At 40.7% G+C, this 27578-nt stretch overlaps 1 protein-coding gene across 7 annotated transcripts in view; it reads right to left on the reverse strand.

The window, feature by feature from the left end:
• dop1a (DOP1 leucine zipper like protein A) overlaps positions 1-27578 on the reverse strand; it is a 315487-nt gene that overhangs the window by 54648 nt on the left and 233261 nt on the right. For all 7 annotated transcript variants that reach the window (XM_060831625.1, XM_060831624.1, XM_060831626.1 and 4 more), the window contains 4 exons: positions 13255-13359; positions 11507-11573; positions 11237-11381; positions 10315-10397 (listed from right to left, as the gene is read on the reverse strand). In XM_060831625.1, coding sequence (XP_060687608.1) covers positions 10315-10397; positions 11237-11381; positions 11507-11573; positions 13255-13359 — 400 coding nt within the window. The remainder of the gene's footprint in view (positions 1-10314; positions 10398-11236; positions 11382-11506; positions 11574-13254; positions 13360-27578) is intronic.

The raw sequence follows: 27578 nt of genomic DNA on the forward strand, positions 1-27578 counted from the left end.
CAGGACGCTGAACCTATTAACAAAGACGGCGACTTAAACTACTGGACCTGTGCCTCACAACACACTTCATATTCAACAACCAGATATATGAACAAATCAACAGAACACCCAAGGGCTCACCGATCTCCGGACTCATAGCAGAAGCAGTAATGCAAAGGTTAGAAAAAACTGTTTTAACGCAATTACAACTCAAACTCTGGGTCAGATACGTGGACGACACCTTTGTAATCATTAAAAACACAGAAATAGAGAACACACACCGGATCATCAACGCCACACTCACAGGAATCCGATTCACGAGAGAGGAAGAAAAGGACAACCAGCTCCCATTCCTAGACGTGATGGTACAAAGAACACCGAACGGAGAATTCACCACGAAGGTATACAGGAAAGCCACACACACAGACCAAGTCCTGAACTATGAAAGCAACTACCCCAACACACACAAACGAAGTTGCATCAGGACATTATTCAAAAGGGCCACAACACACTGCAGCACACCTAAACTACAATAAGAGGAAGAACACCGCCTATACAAGGTATTCACTAAAAACGGATACCCGCGCAATTTCATCAACAGATGCCTAAGGGAAAGACAACGCAATGAGGACATGCCACAACCCAAAAGACTGGCCACACTCCCATACATCAGGAGCATTTCTGAACTGACAGCCAGACTGCTGCGACCACTAGGACTCATTACAGCACACAAACCAACAGCCATCCTCAGACAACAACTCACCAGGACTAAGGACCCGATACCCAGCATGACCAAAACCAGCGTAGTGTACAAAATCCCATGCAAGGACCGCACAAAACACTACATAGGACAAACAGGAAGACAGCTAACAACCCGCATCCATGAACACCAACTAGCCACGAAACAACACGACCAGCTATCCCTAGTAGCCATACACTCAGATGACAAACAACACGAATTCGATTGGGACAACACCACTATTATAGGGCAGGCCAAACAGAAAACAGCCAGGGAATTCCTAGAGGCATGGTACTCATCCACAAATTCTATCAACAGACCTAGACCCTATATACCGGCCACTGCAGCAGACAGCAACTGACAACTGGAAGCGGCAGATTCAAACCAGTATAAATGCTGGAGGAATCAGCACAGAAGCGCTTCACAGGAGGCTCCCAAGCACTGAAGATGTCACCTAGAAAGGGGACGAAACGTTTGCAAGAAAAACTCCCAGCTCGGCGAACAGAACCACAACACATATATATATTACAAACAAAGGTATGAGCACTGATACTTGCAGAACACTACTGGTCACAGATCTGTAGGCAGAAAAACATAGCTTCACAACTACCAGGGGCATGGATAGGGTAATAGGCAAAGTCTTTCCCCTGGGGTCGGGGAGTCCAGAACTAGAGGGCATAGGTTTAGGGCTAGAGGGGAAAGATATAAAAGAAATCTAAGGAGCATTTTTTTCACACAGAGGGTGGTATGTGTATGGAACGAGCTGCCAGAGGAAATGGTGGAGGTTGGTACAATTGCAAAATTTAAGAGGCATCTGGATGGGTATATGAATAGGAAGGGTTTGGAGGGATATGGGCCGGGAGCTGGCAGGTGGGACTAGATTGGGTTGGAATATCTGGTCGGCATGGACGGGTTGGACGGAAGTGTCTGTTTCCATGCTGTCCATCTCTATGACTCTAAATATTTGGATGAGTACTTCAAATACTGTCACATTGATATGGGACAAATGCAGGAAATTGGGATTAGGCCGCTTTTAATGGTAGTTGTCTCAGTGCAGGCTTGATGGGTGGAAGAGCCTTTTCTGCAATGTATGAATCTATGGCTAATCTACACATAATCCCTAAACCTTTTTTTTTAAATCACCCCCCCCCCCCCCGCCACACCCACCCCCACCCCCACAAGGGGAGGTAGTAGTTCCAATTCAACCTGGTAGCCAACTCCTACAGACCAATTTTTATAATGGCACAAAGCTTTTTGATTCACCAGCCAAGGTTAGCTCTCTGTAAATAAGTTGAATGTTCTCTGAAGTGTTTAGATTAACATTTGAAATGCCATGGCGTTCAAAAATATGGGTCAAGTGCTGGAAAATGAAATTAGGATAGAATGATGTGCGATGACAGTATAGATATGATGGGCCGAAGAATGTTTTTGTGCTGTAAAAGCTTATTGTAATGTTGGGCTTAAAAATGATATCCCCAAACCAGGATTAATCATTAAGAGTTACTGGACATGGTAATAAGCAATTGCAGGAAAATACATGAAAAACAGGCTTAGTTGTGCTACACATATAGAAATCATTGGTCAGATCACATTAGGAGCGTTATGATCAGGTCTGGGCAACTTATTTGAAGAAGAATGTTAAAGCCCTGGGGACATTGCAAAGGAGATTTATTAGAAAGATACCAGGGATGAGAAATTTTAAATACAAGGAAAGATCAGAGAAATCCAGCTTATTTTCCTGGGAGCAGAGAAGTTTAAGAGGTGATTTTATTGAGTTGTGCAAAATAATGAAGTTGGACAGAGCAAAGAAGGATATTTTGTTCCCACTAGTTGGTATGTCAGTAGCTAGGGGTTACAATTTCAAGATTGTCAGCAATTTAGCTGAGTGAGACGAGGAGAAACTTTACTTAGAGTTGTTAGGATTTGGAATGCGCTGCCAGGAGGTGGATTCCATAGGAGCTTTCAAAAGAAAGCTGGCGATAGATTTAAAAGAGATAAATTTAGAGGAATACGGATATATGGAGAATGGGACCAGTTGGGTAGTTCTTCTGGGAGCCAGTAGAGATATAATGGGTCACAAATGGCCTCCTTCGGTTCTGTAAAATTCCAGTATACTAGTCCAAAAATAGCCTGTTTTGGCTGGAAGGTAACTTGTATAAGCTTGGGAACCAACTTATGCAAAGATACAGAGACACCTGGACCTGTTTTTAACACAAATGAAGGCTTGGGAAAAGTACTCACAAGTTAGCACTTAATATTAGATTCAGAAAAGCATTAAGGTTGGGGACTTTTTCCAGCTTGTGGGACCTTCATCTTCAGCTGGTGTTTGTAAGAATGAGGCCACAAACCTGCATCAGCAGATTGAGATTCATGAGACTAGTGTCATAGAATCTAAGATAGTGCTCCAAGTACCACCGTCGCCAAGCCGAAAGACAATGAGACTCATTAGTTTGCATAAGCTAATAAATTTGATATGTATTCAAGTACACATTCCCTTCTTCTATTCATTTTGATCTGAACTTAAAAAAAAACCCATTAGGTACTTTCAGCCTAACAATACACTTGGTGCTGTGAGCAGGGTCTGAGCAAAATGTTGGTAAAGAAAACAGGATCCTGCTCCCACATTTTAATGAGACTGAAACATTCCATTCCAACAGCTTGTTTGTTCTCAATATCAGTGAACCATTAGCAATTGTCATAGTTATATACTTTCTGGATTTAACTAATGTATCACAGTTGCAATGACTTAATTGGCTTTATATTTGAAGCTGTGAGAAGCAATAGTCTTTGGAGTTATCATGTCACTGGCATAATCAAAAATGCGACTGGTAGATAGTTCAATAAAAAAGTTAGGATCAGGGGCAGCAAGTGGTGTACTGCAATTTGTAGAAATATGTGATGGTATTTATGAGTGCATCCTTGATAGACCTCCAACAGAGGTTATGAAACGAATAGCTGAGTTAGAAACTGTCCATAATAAATTAGCCTATTATGCCCTTTGTGTGCTTTACAACTAGATAAGGAAAATACAAAGCTGCAAGAATTGGTAAAAGAATAGTAAGCTAAAAATGATTACCAACAGGAAAGCACTGTACCCAATACTTGGAAAGACTGCAGATAGTCCAAACTTTACGAACGGACAAACTGGATATTGATATTGAAACCAATGATAAAATGGACTTCTCCCTTGGTATAGCACAAATTAAAACATGCCAGACAGATATCTATGAACAGACAGCAGCTGGGACTTTATCTCGCAAGATGAGGTAGGTAACCTTGACAATGAAATTGATGATGTTTCCCCAACTGTTACATCGCTGTGTAATAAGAAAAAGCAGGTAAGTAATGTCTCCCAGGAGTCAGAAGGGATGCACGAAGGAATAGAACCATTAGGCACAGTTAGGGGAGAGACCACATATCTTTTTGCCCCGGTGAAGTTAAAAAAATGTCTGCTGTGAAAATTGGATTATATTCACAGAAAATTCTCATGACAGTGACAAGGACTGCAACCTTTACGTTGAACCAAGATCAGTACTAAAACAAGGACCGGTCTGAAAGCATCATAGGTTCAAGACTTTCAAATTATATTTCATTGAAAAGTTTACAAAATATTTTTCTTTAAACTGTAGAAAAGATGTTGTGAAAAAATAGTTCAGCTTGCTCTGAAAACAGGTGGTTTTTTGGAAGACATCCCCAATTTGAAGTTAGAATTTGGAAAGAGAAATGTTTTGTCTGTATACTCATTGTTCCTTATTGAAGCTGATTTTAAAAGAAAGAAGTATTAAAGTTTGAAGACAACTGAAATTTAAAATGTCACTTTGAATTATCATGAGTTTTTTTTGACAGTTTTACACTGAATACATGAAAGTATGACATGACTTTACCATGTCACTTGGAAACTGCCTCTTTAGAGACCAGCACAGTTAACTTTTCGTACTGACAGTTTTAAATCGTCTGACACAGCTTTTCTGTGAGGAGATGTGAGATTTTGTTTAGAATTTATTCCTGTTCATTAACCTACTGGGCTTATTCCTGAGTCATAGCAGAGTTTTTTTTTGTTTTTGAACAGATTTCAAGTGTTGCGAATTGCAGGTTTTGTGGAGACAAAGTCTTTGAAAACAGGGGGGGCCTGAATTGACCACAATCACTTTAATCTTCAACATAAGAACATCAAGCTCGATGTATTATTTCTGAAATTAAGACTGACAAAATTACTTGATACAAGTTGCTAGTTCATGCATGAAACGGGAAATTCAATTGAATCTTCAAATTTTCATTTAAAGAGGCAATGGAAACAACGTAGGTGGCTTTAATTGGTATCAGGTAAAGAATGGGATAAATTGTCTGGCAATAATTAATTGAGCAATAATAAAACTTGCTAGTCCAACAACAGCGCAGGGGTTGTGTATGAAAGAAAGCTTTTGAGTCTATTGTTGTCAATTTTGCATTTAGAATAATTTTGAAAGAAGAAAAGTTGAGTATCATCCAGCAAGTTACAAAAAAGTGCATACAACTTTCTTGAATGTAAGACAGATAAAATTTTGTAATACTTGAAACCACACAGTAACAATGCTTGTTTGCGTCTTTAAAATCTACTGTGAAAACAGCCTTTTTTTTCAACTGGAGTGTAATGTTTCTCTGGAGTTCCTGAATCAGTTATAATAATAATTAACAGGGGCCACACTTAGAATGAAGAATGGTGACAAGTTAAAAAGTGACAGAACATCAAATGGAAATGGGAATAACTCACCTTAGGCAAAGTGAAATCGAATATATCCAATGTAATCAAAGTGTGGATAGAATTCAATTATTAACAGTTTCCTCTTGGATATATGTGAGCCTTTGCCTGAAATAACTCCACAGAGGCTGGTATCCTATCACCAAACCACCTTTATTTACAGGTGGAGAGTCTTTGACACTGATCCAGATCTCAGTGAACAGAAACTCTGGCACTCCTATTTGTGCGTCAGCCATGGCTCCCCAGTTGGACCAGATTAACAGCCCCAATCAGGGAACCCCTATTCTGTGAGGCTCATCTGGTTGACTTTGTTACAATCACTATATCCTTCCCACTCTGAGTCTGAGGACATAGGTTCATTTTTTTTTGTTGGTCCTCATCATGCACTTTAGCACCAACCCAGGGTACTCCAACGCTGCCTGTGACAGGGGTGGCATGTAATGCTTAGTAGCTCACCTCTTGCGCCTAGAGCATCATTCTTCAGGCAGTAAAGGCATTGAGATGGTGACATCTGCTGTGTCCATCTCAGATTCTGAGATATGTTCAACACTTGATGGAGAAGGAGAACCCAAGGGTTCTGGAACAGGTGGAAAGGCAGCCGAGGAGCCAGGCAAGTTTCGCTCTTATATCACTTGCGAGTTTTCAGTGTTTATATGGTCCACGTGTTGTTGAGGACCATCGCAAATACCCAAACTATATGCATCACTGGACCTGTGCCTGTGTGAACCATGCATCTTATTCATGCAAGGCCATTTTGGTGGTTCCTACACCAAACTTGGTCACCTCTTGCTGAGCAGAGTCTCGTGTCTGGCATTGGTGTTCCTAATACAGCTTCACCTCCACCCATCCAGGTGCAGAAGATCAGATTTAACATGGTGTAGAGTTTTCTCCCTGTCAGCACTCTGCTGCAGTTTTTCCTGTAGTCACATGAGTGGTGACCCTATAATCAAATAGGAATAGGAATGGTTTGCTATCTACTAAAGCTGCAAGCTGTTTCTTTAAGCCTGCCTTAAAGTTTGGACTGCTCTTCCTGCAAAACCACTGGAAATGAATGGTATGGAGTTGTCCTTATATGATAAATACACTCAGCTTTAGGAAATACCCAAAATCCCTGCTGGTAAATAATGGTCTGTTATCTGTAACCAACATTCCTGGCAGTCCATGTATTGCAAATGATGTGTGCAGTTTTTCCATAGTCATCCCTGCGTTTGACAAATGACTTCTATGCACATGTAGCCATTTCGAGGTTGTCAAAATGCAGCTGAATATAGATCAGTTGCAGATACAGGTGAAGAAATGGCAGATGGAATTTAATCAGGCTAAGTGCGAGGTGCTGCATTTTGGGAGATCACATGTTTAAGAGAACTATACACTTCATGGCAAGACCCTGAACAGCATCAATGCACAAAGGGATCTTAGGGCTCAAGTCCATAGCTCCCGGATAGTGGCCATGCAAATAGATAGGGTGGTAAAGAAGGCGTGTGGCATGCTTACCTTTATTGGTCAGGGAAATGAGTACAAATGTCAGGATATCATGTTGCATCTTCATAAGACTTTGATTCAGGCATACTTAACAGAATTTCATTCAATTCTGCTCTCCACATTACAGGAAGAATGTGGAGGCTTTGCAGAGGGTGCAGAAGAGGTTTACTGGGATGCTGCCTAGATTAAAAGATAAGAGCTTTAAGGAGAGGCTAGAAAAACTCAGGTTCTTTTCTCTCGAATGGCAAAGGCTGTGGAGAGACTGGATAGAAGTCTATGAAAATCATGAGATTCATAGATAAGGTTGACGGTTAGAATTTTTTTTCCCCAGAGTTGAAATGTCTAAAGCTAGGAGCATACATTTAAGGTTGGCATCATTACAATCATTCCATTGTCAATGTGGTTTTGTTTCTAAAAGTGAACTGAATTGGATGATTTAGCCACCACCAGGAACAGTGGAACCAGGCAAAGAGGATACATAGGAGAAAGTGAGGACTGCAGATGCTGGAGATCAGAGCTTAAAAATGTGTTGCTGGAAAAGCGCAGCAGGTCAGGCAGCATCAAAGGAGGAGAATCGACGTTTCGGGCATAAGTCCTTCTTCAAGAATGAATTAAAGAGGATACATAGACATCCTTCACCAACTTTTAATTTTTCATAAAATCAAGAATGCATAAAATCTTAGAATACCTATGTAAGTATGCAGAAGTGGTTGCTACATTTGATGTAACTAACGAGCAGGAATGCATGGCAAAAATGCACTGAAGAATGGATATACTTGACAAAATAGTTAGTGTGGGCTGGAAGAGCACAAAAACAGTTTAAATAATAAGGCACTGACACACAATCCATAGACAAACTGATTGTAAAACAATAACAGTAGTATTGTTGAGGTGGAGGTAAAAATACAATTAGAAACAAAGAGGGGAAATATTGAAGAGCTAGAGAATCTAAATTCACGTATAAACCTGTTGCTCGAGTCAATCTTAAATTTTAGGGTCTCATGTAAAATCAGCAACAACATGTAAGTGCTTATGTAAGTCTCAATTATCTGTTTTGAAGATATGATGAGTGAAATGTTGCATTAGGCTTAAAAATTATATCTCCAACCCAAATTGTTAAGAGTTAATTGGACATGGCAATAAGCAATTGAAGCAAAATATGTGAAAATATGTATAAAAACAGCCTGCTTTGGCTAGAAGGTAACTGCAATGAACTTGGGCGAGCTTGGGGACAGACTGCTGTGCAAAGACACAGGTACACCTGAACCAGTTTTTACATGAAGGAATGTTTGGAAAAAATACTCAGAGAGACGGCAATTAGTATCAGATTCCGAATAGTATTAATTTAGGGACTTTTCCCAGCTCATGGCACTTTCACCATCGGGCTGGTGTTTGCGATAACAGAACCATGGACCTTCACCATCCAGACTGCAGTTCATGAAACTAGTGCCATGGAATCTGAGATTGCACTCCAAGTGCCATCATCGCCAGTCCCCAACGAAACTCATTAGTTTGCATATGTATAGTTTAAGCTATTGGTTTGCTCATTAGTTGCTTTATGAAGTAGATCAAGCTAATACTTTTGCTATGTTTTGAAGCCCATGTGTCTTCTTGAATTTGTTTTGATCAGACCTTAAAAATCCTATTCGGTACTTTCAGCCTAACCATCAGTACCATATACTGTTCTATTCCCTATTGCTGTACTATTCACCTTGCTTTCTTCTGAAATCACTGTTTGTCTTTTTCATCAAGATTGTTCGTAACAAGCTCCAGATCTCTTTCATCAGGTTTGTAGGAAACAAGCTCAAAGTCATTACCAATCAATCGTAACTTGAACCTATAGGTAGTCCTGCATTATATATTGCTTGCCTGGTGTGAGGTTAAAGAACAGCACAGAAAGCGTAGAATATTCTGCATACAGTAAATAAGTAAACTGCATGCTAGATTTGACCACACCCTGATTCAACTTTACTTCCTCCCCAACTTGAGTACCCCTTCCAGCCTGACTAAGTCTCAACTGACCTGACCCAATGCAATGAAATAGAGGGGGAAGATTTGAGGTCCCAGTCAAGAATGAAGAAAATAGTTTTTTAAAAAAAATGAAGTAATCAATCTCTGGATTACTTCCTATGACACATACTCCAAAGAATAGGGATAGGATGATGGGGACAATTAGTTTGTGATTTGATGTGTCATGAAGGAGGGAGGCTTGAGATCCTTGGGGAATTGAAACATGTTGTAGGACAGAAGACATCTATTCAACTTGGAATGGGCATTTACAGAGATAAACGAAGAACTGCAGATGCTGAAGATCTGAACCAAAATCAGAAATTGCCAGAGAAACTCAGCAGGTCTGGCAGCATCTGTGGACAGAGAACAGAATTATGTTTCAAGTTCAGTGACCCTTTTTCAGGACATATTTATAGAGATATAGGACCACATCTTCCTGTCAGAAATTATTTTGGGCACATTGCTGTTGCTCTTGAAGCTTTTTATACCCTGCTGCATTTTCAACTTGTATTTGCATCCCAGCAAAAGCAGAAGTCTGCCTCCCAACCTCTCCAGGAGAGTTGAAGAAAGGAGACATCGCACACCCTTTTACAACTCTTGCTGTCATATTCAGATATTTTGATAGGCTGGTGTTAGGTGAGGGGGTGACTGGTCAGAGTTGCCAGGAGTGGTGAGGATGGTGGGGGGATTGGATTGAAGGGAAGGTTAGGGAGACAGATGAGTCAGGTCAATTGATGCTTAGTCAGGCTGGGAGGGGTATTCTAGTTGGGGAGGAAGTTAAGTTGGATCAGGGAGTAGTCGAATCTAGTATATGGTTTGCACAGGCGTGGAGGCACTAACCAGCCTAACATGGTCACACTAGGTGTGCAGGTAAGTTCATTGTAGCTAGTTCATAACTCTGACCTTGAGCTCAGTGTTGAAAATTTTGTGCAGGGTACGAGGCAGTGCAATCAGAGCATCAAAGTTTAGATTTCCCACACAATTTCAGAACATGTGTGCATGTAGAACTTCTACAGTGTCCAAACATGCAAACCAGACAGGAGCCTCCAAATTACACCAGCAGTAACCAAAGTGATCCAACTGATGATCAAGCCATGCTGATTCAGCCTAATACCTAGGAACAGCAGTGGAATATTTCAGAAAAGGAAGTAGAAAACATCTGTCTGCTACACAGTGATTTCGTTGGAAAATGAACTATAGCAGCATCAGGCTCAGATATGGAGTCCTAAATGATAACATGTCAATGCAAAAAATCTAACTTCACCTGAGTTCTCCAATGGAAGTCAGTCCCTTTGTAGTGGAACATCTGCAGCGTAAAGGTGTCAAGAGAACAAATATTTAAGCAAGATGTGTTACGTTTCCATACCTCAGCCAGTAAGGTCAGTGCATGCACACTGTATACAGAAGGTGTGATACTGGACATCTCCATCACCGGGGTCAACATAATATCTGGACAGGACAGAATATATAAGTCAAATAACAACATAACTAAAAATGGTTTTGAACTGAAAATGTCATGAAACCCAATTAAAACTAGTAAAATCAATACTATAGAAATCCCTCATTTATTAAAAAAGTTGCTCCCATTGATTTTTGAGTACCACAAACCACTGCCTAACCGAGTTACAAGGCTAGGTTTCAATGCCCTCAACCAAATAATCTATCTAGACACCGAAAAGTTACCTTTACAAGCCTGGAATTTTGTTCCTTCAGATTTTATTTTTTGTTGTTAATCTTAAAAACAAAATATTTACCTTTTGGTTTCACCTCTCAATTCCATTTTTTTTTCTATTTCGGAATACAATATTACATTGAACTAAACATTCTAATTTATTAAGACTCATTAAGAATTCTTCAATGGGGTCAGCCAAGTGGTACTGAAAAGCTGGCACTGTATGTTCATTGTTGATTGCAAAATATATTTCATTGCATCAAATCATTTCTTAAGTTAAATTCAAAAATTACTTAAAGTTGAAAAATATTGTAAAGTTAAATTAATTCAAAGTTGAGAATAAGCATTTTTCCCTTTGAGATATAAAGTATTTTTCATTAAGAACAAAAAAAATGGTGATATTAGCAGACTAGCTCTTAAGTTGACACTGAAGATTACTGTTGATGTATTCAATTGGGAAAGCTGGTTAAAGTTATTTTACCCATCACCTAATGCCTCCCCAGCTAACCATGACTAGCATTTCATCCAAACAGTTTAATACTCTTTTAAAATGTCTATTTCATTAATGGTTTTGACAGGTGTGTTCACATAGTGTCAGAATTAGAATGTTTCACACCTTCAACATCTCTTTCCAAGTTGTTTCCTTCCAATAGGATTTGTGGAGAAGCTTTTACTTCTAGATTCCTTCTTAGCCAGGTGGTCTGCTCCAAAGAAGAGCCTGCAATGTTTCCAACGGCCTCCACTATCTTATGGGTGATATCCTAGCACATCAAAGACATAAACAGGCTTTAAATGTCACTTACTAATGTAATATTGATGCTACAAGATTGATTTTTCATTAACTAATTGGGTCACAAGTAGATTTATCAAATATAGCTAGCTTTACCTGTAGGTCTCTTTGGTCCTTTTTGTTTTCCAGATTGGGATTTTTCATGATAAATTCATTAAGTACTCTGCAGACAGAAGTCAAGAACAAAATAATATTAAAAGCATTCCTAAATCCTCAGCCCATTCCAAAGCACTCAGCAAACTATTTTTGTAATGCACTTGTTTTGTATGGAAACATGGACCAATGTCCAACAAATGTGGTGACTAATATTGGTCATGCTGATTAAGTGATTAATTTTTAGTAATATCAATGCACAATGCCTTTAATGCATCTCTACTGTATTTTTGGCATTATGAAAACGAATAACCACTGCACATTTTCATTCCTACTGGCTACGTTACCTCTACGGAAATGAGTCGTTAATGGCTTCAAACACAAATCATTGAAAATATTATAAGTACATTACTGGAAATCTTCATTTACCATTAGCCGTTTTTCTTTCACTTTTGTTATTGGGCCCTGAAATCTAATTAATTTACTTCAATGCAGTTTACTATAGCATTGTGACCCAACTGGTGCCACTTTGGTGCAATTTGTCACATTTTGCTTTGAGATTGTTCCCCCTACCCAGTCTTGTAACTTCCAGCCATATTATGTTGCTGAAGGTCTGCAGCAGGGAACCCCCATCAACAAGGTCCAGGTAGCCTGCTTGGGCCAGGCTGCAACTGCTATCCAACAGTATCCCAAAATGTTTAATTTTTTATCGATACTTATTTAATTCACCATCATGACAATTTAGTGAGTTAAAGCACTATATTTCAACTTACATGGTACAGTAATAATTTTTTTTATTATTTATTAAAGAAAGTCCTGTGGAACTTAACTGTTAATAGTGATTCCTATGGGACTCAATATTTCACTTAATACCATTTCATTTAAAAGATGAGCACCATGATGATTCAATAGTTAGCACAATTGCCTCACAGCACCAGGTACCTGGATTCAATTCCACCCTCGGGCTGTGTGAAGCTTGCACATTCTCCATGCCTGTGGGGGTTTAGGTGCTGGTTAGGTGGACTGTCTGTGCTAAATTGCCCATAGTGCCCAGGGATGTGTAGGGTGGATGGATTATCCATGGGAAATGCAGGGTTACAGTAACAGGATAGGAGGGTGCACCTGGGTGACATGCTCTTCAGAGGATTGGTGTAGACTCAATGGGGCAGTTGGTCTGCTTCCACACTGTATGGATTCTATGATTCTATGGTTGTTCTGGAAAAACAACCAAAATTTAAATGGAGGGTTTCTGAAGATTCTTCATTTACAGTATAATCATTAAAGAATCAGAATAGATTTGTATACAATTTCAAATTATACTGCATCTTAAGTCATTACGGCTTCCTGAAATTTTAGATAAGCTTTCAGAACAGGGTCAAATATCTTCTGTGTTATTCATCCCAGTGACTTGTTTATAATTCCTCAGTTCACTTCACACTTGAACACTGGATGCATCTTAGATGGTTTGATTTCACTCTCCATCAACGCTACCTTCACCCAAAATTTTTGGGTAAATATGACAGTCTGCCTTGAACGGTTAAGCTTCGAAAGGAGTGCGAGACTACCAGTTCTAGATCCATGCAGGCAACAATAATTCTAAATTAACTGCATGTCAAGAGCCTTTTCCCAAAGCACTTGATCAAATCCAATTCACAAACAATACTTAAGTCCACATTAGAATATTCTGACATTAAAAATGTAATCCTGTCTCTTTGCGCCTCCTACCCTGAATAAATTCTAGTTCTTCTTACCCAAGGATGAGAAACTGCCCTGGTGGTGGTAGATAAAGTTGAACAGAATCTTTCAGCAATGTTAAAAGGGATGGCCAGCTGTCTACTAAATTCTGCACTGAAATCCTGTGAAGAGAAGGTCATATCAAGTTAGGAAGTTTCAAAATCAGCGTAGATTGCAATCAAAAGTTCATTGTTATTTATGTTAAACTTTACATGACATGACAAAGTGTGCTCTTTTTTCAAAGTTCCTTTCCCCTTTTCCACAATACAATCGGACCCACTGTTAAGAAATATTGCACAACCTGAAACGATGCTGTGCCATCAATTAGGAAACATCAGAAGCAGCCTTAGAATACCCTTCCTACACATTTTACTTCTCTCATGTTTGAGTTCAAGTTACTGATTCCTTACAGTCTGTAAAATGACAACAATAGATGTACATAGACAATGAATAGCAACCACTGTTGCATAATGTTTGTTTTATGTAATGTGGGTGTCGCTGTTAAGAGCAGAATTTGTTACCCAGTTAAGAGTCGTCCACATTGCTGTGGAACTGAAGTTGCATATAGGCCAGACTAGGTAAAGATGATAGATTTACTTTCCTTAAGCAAAACAGAATCAGATGGACTTTTACAACAGTCGAGAGTTAATTGTCTTTTGGTTAGTTTTCTTTAAATTCAAATTCCACCATCTGCCATGCTGGGATTCAACTCCATTTCCTCAGAGCATTTGCTTGGGACTGTGTTATCAGACCAGTAACATTACCGCAATTTGACAGTCTCCTCACACATTATAACAATCAGATACTTTCCACAACCTTTTGCGAAGCTTCACTTATTTTCTGCATAATAGGAATTTCCACTGGCTGTATCTTTACAACATTCTTCGTTTGTGGGCATCACATAAACTTACAGCACTAATGGAGGCTATTCAGCTTATCACTTCAACACTCGCCAACAAAAAGCGATCCACATCTAATCTTAATTCCTAACTCTTAGTCTGTAGTATTAAAGGTCAAGACATGTCAAGTACATAACCAGGTAATTTTAAAATTAAATTAACATTTCTGTTTCAACCATCTTTGCATGCACTGAATTCCAGAGCTCTATTTCCAGAGTGAAAATATATCTCCTTGATTCCCTTCTAAAAATCACCTATCCATTGACAAAGTTTCAAGTCATAAACAATCACAGAAATATTGGAGAAATCAACAGGTCTGGTGACATCTTTGGAAAGAGAACCAAACATTTTTTTTTGAGTCAGATATGATCAGTGGTGGAAGAAATTAATGTTTAAAGTGTCAGTTGGAGAGCTAAGCAAGCAAGCTAATTTGGTTTGGATGGTGTTAGGCTTTGCAGGTTTTATTTGCAATTGCAACGATCCAGGAAGGTAAGAAGTGTTTCATCAAAGCCCTGACTTGCACCTTGTAGGTGGTGAGCAGGATTTGGGGTGTCAGAGATGAGTGGCCATAACCTTTCACCCTTCTCTGGACTCAGGGAAGTGCCAGAAGACTGGAGAATTGCAAACAAAAGATTGATTGCGAGGATAATCCCAGCAATCAGAGTCTAATTAGTTTACTTCAGTGGTGGGACAATGTCTAGAAACAAATATTTGGGATAGAATTAGTAACTACATGGGGAAAAAAGTAGATCAATGAGGCAGTCAGCAGGACTTTTTTTTAAAAAGGGGAACTCTAGTTTAACTTACTCGCAGGAAGTTTTGAAGAGGTAACAGAAAGGGTCAATGAGGGTAACACGGTTGATGTGATATACATGGATTTCCAGAAGCTTTTGATACAGCAACACATGACAGAGTTATGAGGAAAACTATAGGTCATAGTATGAAAGCAACAATAACAAAGTTGATATATAAAGTGACTAAGTGATAGAAAATAGAGTAATGATCAATGGATACTTTTCAGGTTAGTGAGAGGTTCTGTATTGAAGTACTGCAGGGATAGGCATTGGATCCTTGCTTTTCCTGATATATGTTAATGATTTAGATCTTGCTCTGCAGGGAACAATTTCCAAGCTTGTAGATGACACAATGTGGAACTCCAAAAGGACATCAGCAAGATGGTGGAGTGGGCAGTTGAGATTCAATGGAGAGAAGTGTGAGGCGATGCACTTTGGTTGGAAGAACGTTGAAAGACAATATAAAATAGGGGTTACAGTTCTAAAGGGGGTGCAGAGGCAGAGGAACACAGGTATATATGTGTTCAGATCATTAAAGCCTACAATGTTCTCATCTTTACTAATAGAGGCATAGTATACAAGAGCCAGGAGATACAGATCTTAGGGCTACAGGAACAGGATACTGAGTGAGATAATCAGCCATGAACATACCGATCGGTGGAGAAGGCTCAAAGGGCTGAATGGCCTTTTCCTGTTCCTATTTTCTGAGTTTCTATGTACAGTTGTGGGTGCCATACTATAGAAAAAATATGAATGCATTTGAAAGAATGCTGAAGTGGTTTAAAAGGAAGGGTTGTAAAATACTTACAATTATTGAAAATGTTGGGAATGTTCTCAGAGTCATAGAGATGTACAGTATGAAAACACACCCTTCGGTCCAACTAGTCAGTGTCGACCAGCTATCCCATTTGCCAACACTTGGCCCATATCCATCTAAATGCTTCCTATTCATATGCCCATCCTGATGTCTTTTAAATGTTGTAATTTTACCAGCCTCCATCACTTTCTCTGGTAGCTTATTCCATACACACACCGCTCTGCGTGAAAAAGTTGCCCCTTATGTCCATTTTAAATATTTCCTCTCTCACCCCAAGCCGATGCCCTCTATTTCTGGACTCCCCACCCCAGGGAAAATACTTTGTCTATTTACCTTATTCATGCCCCTCATGAATTTATACAGGTCTACAGGGTCACTCTTCAGCCTCCAACTTTCAAATTTCACAACATCCTTTTGATCTCCTTGGAGAGAAGGGTGAGAGAAGATTTGATAGCAATTTTTAAAATCATGTCTGGGTTGGACAGAGCAGATAGAAAGAAGCTGTTCCCGCTGGTTAAACAAACATTAGGGGGCATAGACTTAAAGCGACATGGAAGTTAAGCAATGTGAAAGAAAATGCTCCCACACCGCAAGTAGTTACAATATGGGGGATGCACTGCCTGGAAATGTGGGGCAAACAGATGAACTGAGGCATTCAGGATGGCGCTAGATGATTATTTGGCTAGAAATGTGTGCAGGGATATACAGGAAGAGGAAAGAAATTAGCTCCAAGTATTATAATCGGTGCAGGCATGAAGGGCTGGAACAAAGTAAAAGTATTTTAAACAAGAAAAATAAGTAATCACATTGGGAAAGCATGGCATGAAATATAATATTTACCACGAAGAGTTAACTTCGGAGATGGGACAAAAAGTCATACAGATGTACAGCATGGAACCAGACCCTTCGGTCCGACCTGTCCATGCCGACCAGATATCCCAACCCAATCTAGTCCCACCTGCCAGCACCCGACCCATATCCCTCCAAACCCTTCCTATTCTAGAACAAAGAATTGTACATCTGGGAAAAGCCAATTCTTAAAATACAGAACAGCTTCCAAATCAGATACTAAATCATAAGTTGATACACATTTATCTACAATTGGGACATAGCTAATAACATTATGGCTGTCAAAGGATAAGAGAAGCAACAGATACTTCTAATGCAGCACTGAAAACCTCTTAAATTTACTTTAATCTCAGAACAAATAAAATTATTGAAAGGTCAACATTTAATAGAAGAGTTCAGAATCTGGAAATTCCATAGATGGTTTCATTAACAAATTCTACAGATTGAATCAACAGTCATTTATGTGCAGAGTCACAAGAGATGGTGAGATCCTAAATTAGTATTTCTCTTCAGTAATTAAAGCTATGGATGTGAGAAAACCTGGGGAAATAAACAATGATGTATTAAAGATTGCCCACATACAGTAGTAGTAGTGCTGGAAATCTTAAAATGCATTAAAGGTAGATAAATTCTTAGGACATGATTAAGTATATCCTAGGATGCTGTGGGAGGCTAGGGAGGAAATTGTGGGACCCCAGTGGAGATATTTGTATTATTGACAGTCATTGGTGAAATGCCCAAAGTTTAGAGGGTGGCTAATCTTGTCCCTTTATTTAAGAAAGGCTGCAGGGAAATGCCTGGGAACTACAGACTAGTGAGCCTAACATTCACGGTGCGAAGTTGATTTAGAGGGAGTTCTGAGGTATAGGATCTATTGGCATTTGGAGAGGCACAAACTCATTTGGGATAGCCAGCGTGGTTTTGTATGTGAGAAATAGTGTGCACAAATTTGATTGGGTTTTTTGAAGGGGCGACCAAGAAAATAGATGCGAGCAGTGCAGTAGACATTGTCAACATTCGTCAGCAAGGCCTTTGACAAGGTACCATGTGATAGGTTGTTGAGTATGGTTAAATTTCACGGGATCTAGTGAGAGCTTGCCAATTGGATACAAGGTTGGCTTGACGGCAGAAGATAGAAGGTTGTGGTAAGGGTTTGTTTTTCAGACTGGACACCTGTGACCAGTAATATGCCACAGGGATAGGTGCTGGGTCCACTGCGATTCATCATTTATATAAATGATTTGGATGAGAATTTAGGAGGTATTGTTAGTAGGGTTTGCAGATGACACCAAGATAGGTGATATAGTGGAGAAGGTTATCTGGAATGCAGCGAGATCTTTAGCCAAGTGGCCCAGTTGGTCATGTATGACAGATGGATTTTAATTTAGAGAAATGTAAGGTGCAATATTTTGGGAAGGCAAACCAGGACAGGACTTGCACAGTCAATGGTAGGGCTCTGGGGAGTGTTATAAAACAAAGAGATCTAGGGATGCAGGTTCATAGCTCCTTGAAAATGGAGTCACAGTTAGACAGGCCAATGAAGGCAGCTTCTGGCATGCTTGCTTTCATTGGTCAGAGCTTTGAATGTAGGAGATGGGTCGTCTTGTTGCAGCTGGACCAGGCATTGGTGAGGCCATATCTGGAGTACTGCATGCAGTTCTGGTTACCCTGCTAAAGAAATTATATTATCAAACTAGAAAGTTTGCAGAAAAGATTTACTAGGATGCTACCTACACTGAAATTTTTGGCTTATAAGGAGACGTTGGATAGGCTGGATTGTTTTTCCTGGAGCGTATAAGACTGAGGTATATAAAGTCATGAAAAGCATAGCTAAGGCAGATAGTGGACAGCTTTTCCCTGTGGCAGGGAAGCCTAAAACTAGGCGGCATAGGTTTAAGGGGAGAGGGGAGAAATGCAAAAGGGTCCAGAAGAGCAATTTTTTATACACAGAGTGTCTGGAATGGAATGTCAAAGGTAGTGGTGGGAGTGAGTACAAATTTATCATTTAAGCAACATATAGACAGTACATGGGTGTGTTGCAAAGTTGGGTGAGTAATTGTAGATTGGGAGACAGAAATTAGAATTTGGTGTTTGTAAAACTTTAAAATGCTACAGCATTGCATGGTCCCTTTAAAAGATGGTGCTTTTTCTGTGCATCGAAATTAAAATGGATATGTGTGAGCAGCAGCTTAAGCTTAAAAAGGCCAAGAGCCTGAATTGAAACATTTGTATCAAAAGGCCATATAGTTAGCAGACCAAGCAGCAGTTTTTAGTCAATCAATTTGAACCATGCACTTAGATACCGAAAACCTATTAAATTTGAATCTTATGGTTTTGACAACATAGAACCAATTTTATTGTAAGAAATATTGATACATCATGGGTACAAAAGAAGTTGGATAAAAACCCCAGAGTTAACTGCCATCTGCCAGAGATGACAACTATTAGCTTGAGAGAGAAATTGGCTCTCTCCATCATCTATGTATTAAAGAAAGCATCATCTAATAACAATGGCATTCCTGGCAGAAGAACGCTAAAGAAGAAATTCGTAACAGAAGAATCAGAGGAAAAGGCATTCCTGACAGAAGAACTATGGGGAAGGCACAGAACATTCTAGAAGACATGTAATTTTGAGAGACTAAATTCTATTTTTGTTATAAATATAAATAGGACTTGCATTTATTGGAACAGCATACCATTGGAATCGTGTTTTATTTGGGAATGGTTAGCAGTTAGAAAGGACTTATTCAGTTTGTTAATAGTTTAGTTACATTGCTCAGTGTTAGAGTCAGATAAAATAAGTGGTTACTTGCAGATTTTAAAATGAGTGTTTGCGATTTATTTTATTTAACCACTAGAAGTGCTAAGAAGTAAGTTACACTACTTTTCACAAACGTTTTATAGATTGTAGGGTGAGGTGTTCCTCTTTGGGTGTTTGGGTTTTAGTACTTAGAGGGGGTCAATCTCTGCTTTATAACAGATGGGACAGGTTGGAAGGGTATGAATCAAAAGCAATTCAATAGAACGAGATTAAATTGTGAAAACTGGGCAGCATAGGCAAGTTGGGCTGAAGGGTCTATTTTCATGCTGTAGACCTCTGAGACATGAGTGGTAAATCTTTTACATGGAGGGTGATTCGCATGTGGAATGAACTTCCTGTGGAAGTGGTGGATACAATTGGGTAAGTACATGAATAGAAAAGTTTTGGAGGGATATGCCCCAAGAGCAGCCAGGTGGGACTAGTTTAGTTTGAGAATTTGTTCGGAATGGACTGGTTGGACTGAAGGGTCCATTTCTGAGTTATATGACTCTACCATTCTATGAATGTATGAATTAGGAGTAGGCCACTCAGTTCCGAGCTAACTCTGCCTCAATTCTTGGCTGATCTGATAACTTTATATTCCCGCTTATTCCTGACAAGTAAGGAGGTGAAAGCTTATCAAGGATCAATCTACCTCTACCTTAAAAATATTAAAGACTCCACTTCCACAATTTTTGAGGAAGAGAATTCCAACGACTGTATATTTAAAAATTTGCTTAGTTATTTTAGATTTCTTGCTTTGTACAGACTCTTCAGTCAGTCATACTCAGAGAGAGAGAAATATTGCTGATTGAAGAAGCAGGGAAGCTGTGTTGTAAGAATAGGATGTTGGTGAGAAAGGTTTGAAGCAATGGAAATTGCGGGGACTTAAGCAGGTGTCAGATGGTATTTGCTATTGGAATTCCTTTCGAGATTGCACTGGAGGATTAAGTGAAAGGACTTCTCAAAGGAATCTGGGAGAACTGCCTCAGTACAGCAGGAGGAAAGAAGAGTTAAATACAATAAAGAAGAAGGGATTAGGGACTTTCCAGCAAGACAATATGTCTGCTGAAAGCGTGGCACAATGCAGTGTGGAGTTATCAAACATGTCAAGAAACTAACAAGGTATAACTGTTCTATATTTTACAGTATTAGTTGCCCATTAAGTAATGTTTGGTTAATGGCAATTTTAGTTAACTCTTAAAACTTAATGGATTGTTGTGGAATCCCCTGAAATTGATCACTGGGAGAGTGAATTTACTTAAAACTTGTTGGTCTCTATAGGGTTTGTAAACACCATGAAAATGTTATATATTCTCAAGTTCTCTAGCACCAGATCTACGGTCTGAAACAGCTGGAAAAAGATGGTCAAGGCTTATGTTAATTCTCCTATTGTAACTCTTAACAGTCTAAGTACGTTTTAACTAGCCCTGAAATGTAAATATTTTTCGAACTGTTACAATGCCTGTTTCATCAGTCTATGTGAAAATAGATGTAAAACATTCAATGAGAGCTGGAAATATGTCCTTTGCTGCCATACACACATGTTAAACGTATGGTCGGCTCTTGATTCCATTATTTCTAGAGTTACTTGTTTGCTCTTTATATATTCATTTTTAAAAATTTGGCTTCTTCTTTACATTCATTATTATGGCACAGAAGAGTCTATTTAGTTGACCGTTCTACACAGATCCAGAATGGACTCAATCTAAACTGTCCCATTCCCATGCGCAAACCTAGTAATCCTGAAAGTTTATTTCCCTCAAGTGCTCACTTAATTTCCTTTCCAAATCATACATCACCTTTTACCATGTTGATAGTTCCAGGTCATACTAATTCATTCTTAAAAAGTTATTTTTTTATCCTTCTAACACCTCTTGTCAAAAATCTCAAAAGTGTGCCCTCATACAATCAATGGAACAGGCTTTCTTCATCGACGCCACCTAATCTGCATAGCTCTCTCAAATCTCCCCTCAATCATCTTTATTCCAAGGAAGGCAACCCCAACTTCATGAACCTAATCCAATAGCTAAAATGCCTTCATTATGCATCATCCATTCTGATTAATCTCTTCTGATTAGATTACTTACAGTGTGGAAACAGGCCCTTCGGCCCAACAAGTCCACACCGACCTGCCGAAGCGCAATCCACCCATACCCCTACATTTACCCCTTACATAACACTATGGGCAATTTAGCATGGCCAATTCACCTGACCCACACATCTTTGGACTGTGGGAGGAAACCGGAGCACCCGGAGGAAACTCACGCAGACACGGGGAGAACGTGCAAACTCCACCCAGTCAGTCGCCTGAGTCAGGAAATGAACCTGGGTCTCAGGCGCTGTGAGGCAGCAGTGCTAACCACTATGCCACCGTGCCGCCCTTGTGTGTGTGAGATGACCAGATGTGTAGGAAATACTCCAGTTGTGGGCTTATCAGACCTTCATAAAGATTCATTATGATTTTCTTGCTTCTGTGCTCAATGTTCTATTTTCCAAAGCCCAAGATCTCATATAGCCTGCAAAGTATTTGCTTCAATAGGTTTCAACTTTCTGTCGCTGAATCATGTCTCTTAGTTCATATTATTTCTTCCTGTCCATTTTGCATACAGCATTTTCACACATTGAACTCAATTCTGAGCAATCTGCTGGTTGTCTGCCATTCTGTTATTGTATCTCTGTCTTACCGAGGAGCTGGGCAGTGTCAGAATCTGTGGGGGAAGTGCACGGAATGGTGAGCATAAGATTTGGACCCACTTACCAAGGAACTGATGTGGTGAGTACAGCAGAGCATAAGTTCATACAATCTGAACTAATGGGGATAAATGGAATGATATCACAGAAAAGCGAGCTGATTGACTGTGTAAGAGAATAACATTTAGGAACTCGGATTTAAATTGCAGTTATTTTAAAAACTAAAATTATTTAGGGATAAAGCTCGCTAGTAAGCCAAAGGAAATTTAAATCATGGTAGGCTAGGGCAGCCAAGTAGAATATTTGTGCTGTCACATGTGGAGAGTCACAAACTTGCTATTTTCCAAGATGACCACGAGCGCAAATGTTCCAAAAGCCCAAACTTGAGCTCTGGATTTCAGAAATTGAGCTGAAGCTGGAGACACTATAGCACATCTGTGAGGCTGAGAGGTATATACATAGTGTGTTTAGAGAGGTGGCCACTTCTTTCCTCCAGTCCCTGCAGCTGTGAAGAGAAAGGCTGACCACTAGGCAGTCAAAGAGAAACAGGCAGGTAATGGAGGAGTGCCCTGCGGTCCTGCTTACAAATTGATTTTCCACTCTGGAAGTGGAGGAGGATGCTTGTATGTCAAGGGAGGCAGATCTTTGCCACCACAAGCTGCCTAACTACACAAGAAGGGAGAAAGAAGAAAGCAGGAATGTTAATGGTCGGAAATTCATTAGTTAGGAGAACAGCCAGACATTTCTGTGGCTGCAGATGTGGCTCCAGAATGACATGTTGCTGCCCTCGGCATTCTGAAGGGTGATAAAATATACATTGTGGTACACATTGATACCAATGATATATAGGCAGAAAGAGGGATGAGATCTTACAACTAGAGTTCAGAGCACTAGGCGGTTGATAAAGAACCAGGACCTCACAATGTGGTTATCTCAAAATTGCTCCCAGTACCATGTGCTAGGACACACAAATAGGAGAATGGAGCAGCTGAATGCATAGCTCAAGAGTTAGTGCAGGATGGAGGGTTTTAGATTCCTGGTTCACTGGGACTCTTTCTGGGTAAGGTGGACCTTAATAAGTAGGACAGCCTGCACCTGAACCAGAATGGGACAGCATCCTTGCTAGCACTGTTGGGAAGAATTTAAATAGTTTGGCAGGGCAGGGACTACAGTGTGTTAGTTCAATAGTGACCCAGCATGATTTCGAAAGGAATCAAGGCACAGCAAGTTCAGCCTTGTAAGTGTCTCAAGAGAGTAAGGTGAAATTGAATGGCTTATACTTTAATACCAAGAGTATAAGAGGAAAAATCCAATGCAGTGAATTGTGATATTGTTCCCATCATAGAGGTGTTGTGAGGTACAGACAAGACTGGCAATTTAACATTCTGGGATATAGGTTCTTCAGGCAGGACAGGACAGGGTGCAAAAGTGAGGTGGTTTCACATTATTAGTTAAGCAGTCAGTTACTGCACTTCAGGGCCAACATATTTCCTTTAGGATGAAATGTAGGAGAAACAAGCCATGAGAAATCTAAATATGTAGAAATGTTCAAGACGGGATAAAAAGAAAAAGAGAGAGATATTTAGCAGGTACAAAAGGAGTAAAACAATAGAGGTCCCAGAGCAGTAAAGCAAGTGGGGGGGGGGGAATTGCTGAAGTAATTAGGAGGGCAAAGTGTGGGTGTGACCCCAAGCGGTGGAGAGCTTGCCCCTGATACCCACTAATTCTACCCAGGGCTCCTTGATGTCACACTCAATTGAATATGGTGTCGATATCAAGGGCTATCACTCTCATCTCACTCCTGCAATTCAGCTTTTTTTTGTCAGGTTTGAACCAGGCTGTAATGAGGTCAGAAGCTGAGTACTCTGGCAGAAGCCAAACTATGCTTCACTGAACAGATTATTACTGTACAGATGTTGCTTGAAAACACTGCTAATTACATCCTTCCATCACTTTACTGATAATCCAGAGTAGACTGATGGGGTGATAACTGGCCTGATTTGTCTGTCCTGCTTTTTGTGCACAGGTCATACTTGGGTAATTTTCCATGTTGCCAGGTAGATGCCAATGTTGTAACTGTACTGAAAGAGCTTGGCGAGAGGAGCAACAAGGTCTGCAACACAAGTCGTCAGTATTATTGCTGGAATGTTGTCAGGGTCCATAGCTTTTGCAATCTCCAGTACCTCCAACTATTTCTTGATATCACGTGGAGTGAATTAAATTGGCTGAAGATTGGTATCTGTGATGCTGGGGACAACTAGAAGACGTCAAGATGGATCATTTGCTTGGCACTCCTGGCTGAAGGTTGTTCTGAATGCTTCAGCTTTATCTTATACGCAAATATGGCAGGCTCCTCTGTCACCGAAGATGGAGCTATCTATGCAGCCTTCTCTTCCAGTGAGTTGCTTAATTGTCCATCACCATTCATGACTAGATGTGGCAGGACGGCAGAACTTAAATCTGATCAGTTATTGTGGAATCGCTTAGCTTTGTCTATCACTTGCTGCTTGTCACAAACGTAACCTAGTTTGGTAACTTCACCAGGTCGACACCTTATTTTTAGATATGTCCCTGACATGCCCTCCTGCACTCCTCAGTGAACCAGGCTTTTTCCCCAGCTTGATCTTAATGGTTGAGTGGAGGATATGGTGGGCCCAATGTTGTAAATTATATTGAAGTGTGATTCAGCTGCTGTTGAAGACCAACTTGAATGCTCAATCTTTTATTTATGCCCAGTTTTGAGTTGCTAGATCTGTTCCAAGTTTGTACCATTTAGGATGTTGATAATGCCACACAATATGACGGAGAGTATTCCGAATGTGAAAGCGAAACTTTGTCTCCAAAACAGCTTAGCAATAGTCACTCTTACCAATACCATCAGGGACAGATATCTGTGGCAGGCATGACTGATGAAGCTGAAGCAGTTCAGTATGCTTTCCTTTCTTCTTGGTTCCCTCACTGCCTGCCTCAGATCCAGTCCAAAACCTATATCCTTTCAAATGTGACCAGCTCGATCAGTAGTGCTACTGCTGAGTAACTCTTGATGGTTGATATGGAAATTCCCCACCCAAAGTGTTTTCTTACCCTTGTCACCCTCAATGCTACCTCCAAGTGTTGTTCATTATGAAGGAGTACTCATTTATCAACTCAGAGAGGATGATATATAACAATAAGCAGGAAGTTTCTTTGCCAATGCTTAAGTTGGTATCATAAACTTCATAGGGTCCAGAGTCAAAGTTGAGGAGTTCCAGGGCAACTTCCTTGTTCTGTGCCACCATCTCTGCTGGGTCTGTCCTGCCAGTAAAACAAGGCATATCCAAGAATGGTGACTGTAGTGTCTGGGATATTGCCTGTAAAATACGATTTCACGAGTATGACAATGAAAGACTGTTGCTCGTCACAGTTTGAGGCAGCTCTCCAAATTTTAACACTAGTCCCAAACTTGAGGGAATATATTTAAGGTGAGAGGTGAAAGATTTAAAAGGGATCTGACATACAACTTTTTCACACAGAGGGTGACTCAGAGATTGAACGAACTGCCATAAGAAGTGGTAGATGCAGGGACAGGTACACCATTAAAAAAAAATTCGACAGGTACATGAATAAGAAACGTTTAGAGAGATGTGGGCAAAACCCAGGTGAGTAGGACTAGTTTAGTTTGAGAAATTCAGTCAGCTTGGGTTAGTTAGACTGAAGGGTCAGTTTGGTAAAAACAATGACTGCAGATGCTGGAAACCAGATTCTGGATCAGTGGTGCTGGAAGAGCACAGCAGTTCAGGCAGCATCCAACGAGCAGCAAAATCGACGTTTCGGGCAAAAGCCCTTCATCAGGAATAAAGGCAGTGAGCTGGAAGCATGGAGAGATAAGCTAGAGGAAGGTGGGGTGTGGGGAGAGAGTAGCATAGAGTACAATGGGTGAGTGGGGGAGGAGATGAAGGTGATAGGTCAGGGAGGAGAGGGTGGAGTGGATAGGTGGAAAAGGAGCTAGGCAGGTTGGACAAGTCCGGACAAGTCATGGGGACAGTGCTGAACTGGAAGTTTGAAACTAGGATGAGGTGGGGGAAAGGGAAATGAGGAAACTGTTGAAGTCCACATTGATGCCCTGGGGTTGAAGTGTTCCAAGGTGGAAGATGAGGCGTTCTTCCTCCAGGCATCTGGTGGTGAGGGAGCGGTGGTGAAGGAGGTCCAGGACCTCCATGTCCTCAGCAGAGTGGGAGGGGGAGTTGAAATGTTGGGCCACGGGGTGGTGTGGTTGATTGGTGTGGGTGTCTCGGAGATGTTCCCTAAAGCGCTCTGCTAGGAGGCGCCTAGTCTCCCCAATGTAGAGGAGACCGCATCGGGAGCAACGGATACAATAAGTGATATTAGTGGATGTGCAGGTAAAACTTTGATGGATATGGAAGGCTCCTTTAGGGCTTGGATAGAGGTGAGGGAGGAGGTGTGGGCACGGGTTTTACAGTTCCTGCGGTGGCAGGGAAAAGTGCCAGGATGGGAGGGTGGGTCGTAGGGGGGCATGGACCTGACCAGGTAGTCATGGAGGGAACGGTCTTTGCGGAAGGCGGAAAGGGGTGGGGAGGGAAATATATCCCTGGTGGTGGGGTCTTTTTAGAGGTGGCGGAAATGTCGGTGGATGATTTGGTTTATGCGAAGGTTGGTAGGGTAGAAGGTGAGCACCAGGGGCGTTCGTCCTTGTTACGGTTGGAGGGGTGTGGTCTGAGGTGCGGGATGTGGACGAGATGCATTGGAGGGCATCTTTAACCATGTGGGAAGGGAAATTGTGGTCTCTAAAGAAGGAGGTCACCTGATGTGTTCTATGATGGAACTGGTCCTCCTGGGAGCAGATACGGAGGAGGCGGAGGAATTGGGAATAGGGTGGGACGAGGTGTAATCCAGGTAGCTGTGGGAGTCGGTGGGTTTGTAAAAAAATGTCAGTGTCAAGTTGGTCGTCATTAATGGAGATGGAGGTGTCTGGAAGGAGAGGGAGGTGTCAGAGAATGTCCAGGTAAATTTAAGGTCAGGGTGGAATGCGTTGGTGAAGTTGATGAATTGCTCAGCCTCCTCGCAGGAGCACGATGTAGTGCCAATGCAGTCATCAATGTAGCGGAGGAAGAGGTGGGGAGTGGTGCCGGTGTAATTACGGAAGATCAACTGATCTACGTAGCCACCAAAGAGACAGGCATAGCTGGGGCCCATTGCATTACTTTATGACTCTATGTTAATCAGGAAGACTTTGCAGGGTTAGCAGGGATATTTTTTCTGTCATTTCCAATGCTTGAGTTGATGCCAGGTTGAATGTCTAATTTCATTTCTTTGTTGAAACTTCATAGTGATTGGAACAATGGAGTGGCTTGCTAGGTCATTTCAGAGGTAAAAACAATGACTGCAGATGCTGGAAACCAGATTCTGGATTAGTGGTGCTGGAAGAGCACAGCAGTTCAGGCAGCATCAGAGGAGCAATAAAATCTTTTAAACACGCCGGTTTTCCCCA

This window comes from Hemiscyllium ocellatum, chromosome 10 (genome assembly GCF_020745735.1).
Source record: "Hemiscyllium ocellatum isolate sHemOce1 chromosome 10, sHemOce1.pat.X.cur, whole genome shotgun sequence".
In the NCBI taxonomy this organism is placed as follows: Eukaryota; Metazoa; Chordata; class Chondrichthyes; order Orectolobiformes; family Hemiscylliidae; genus Hemiscyllium; species Hemiscyllium ocellatum.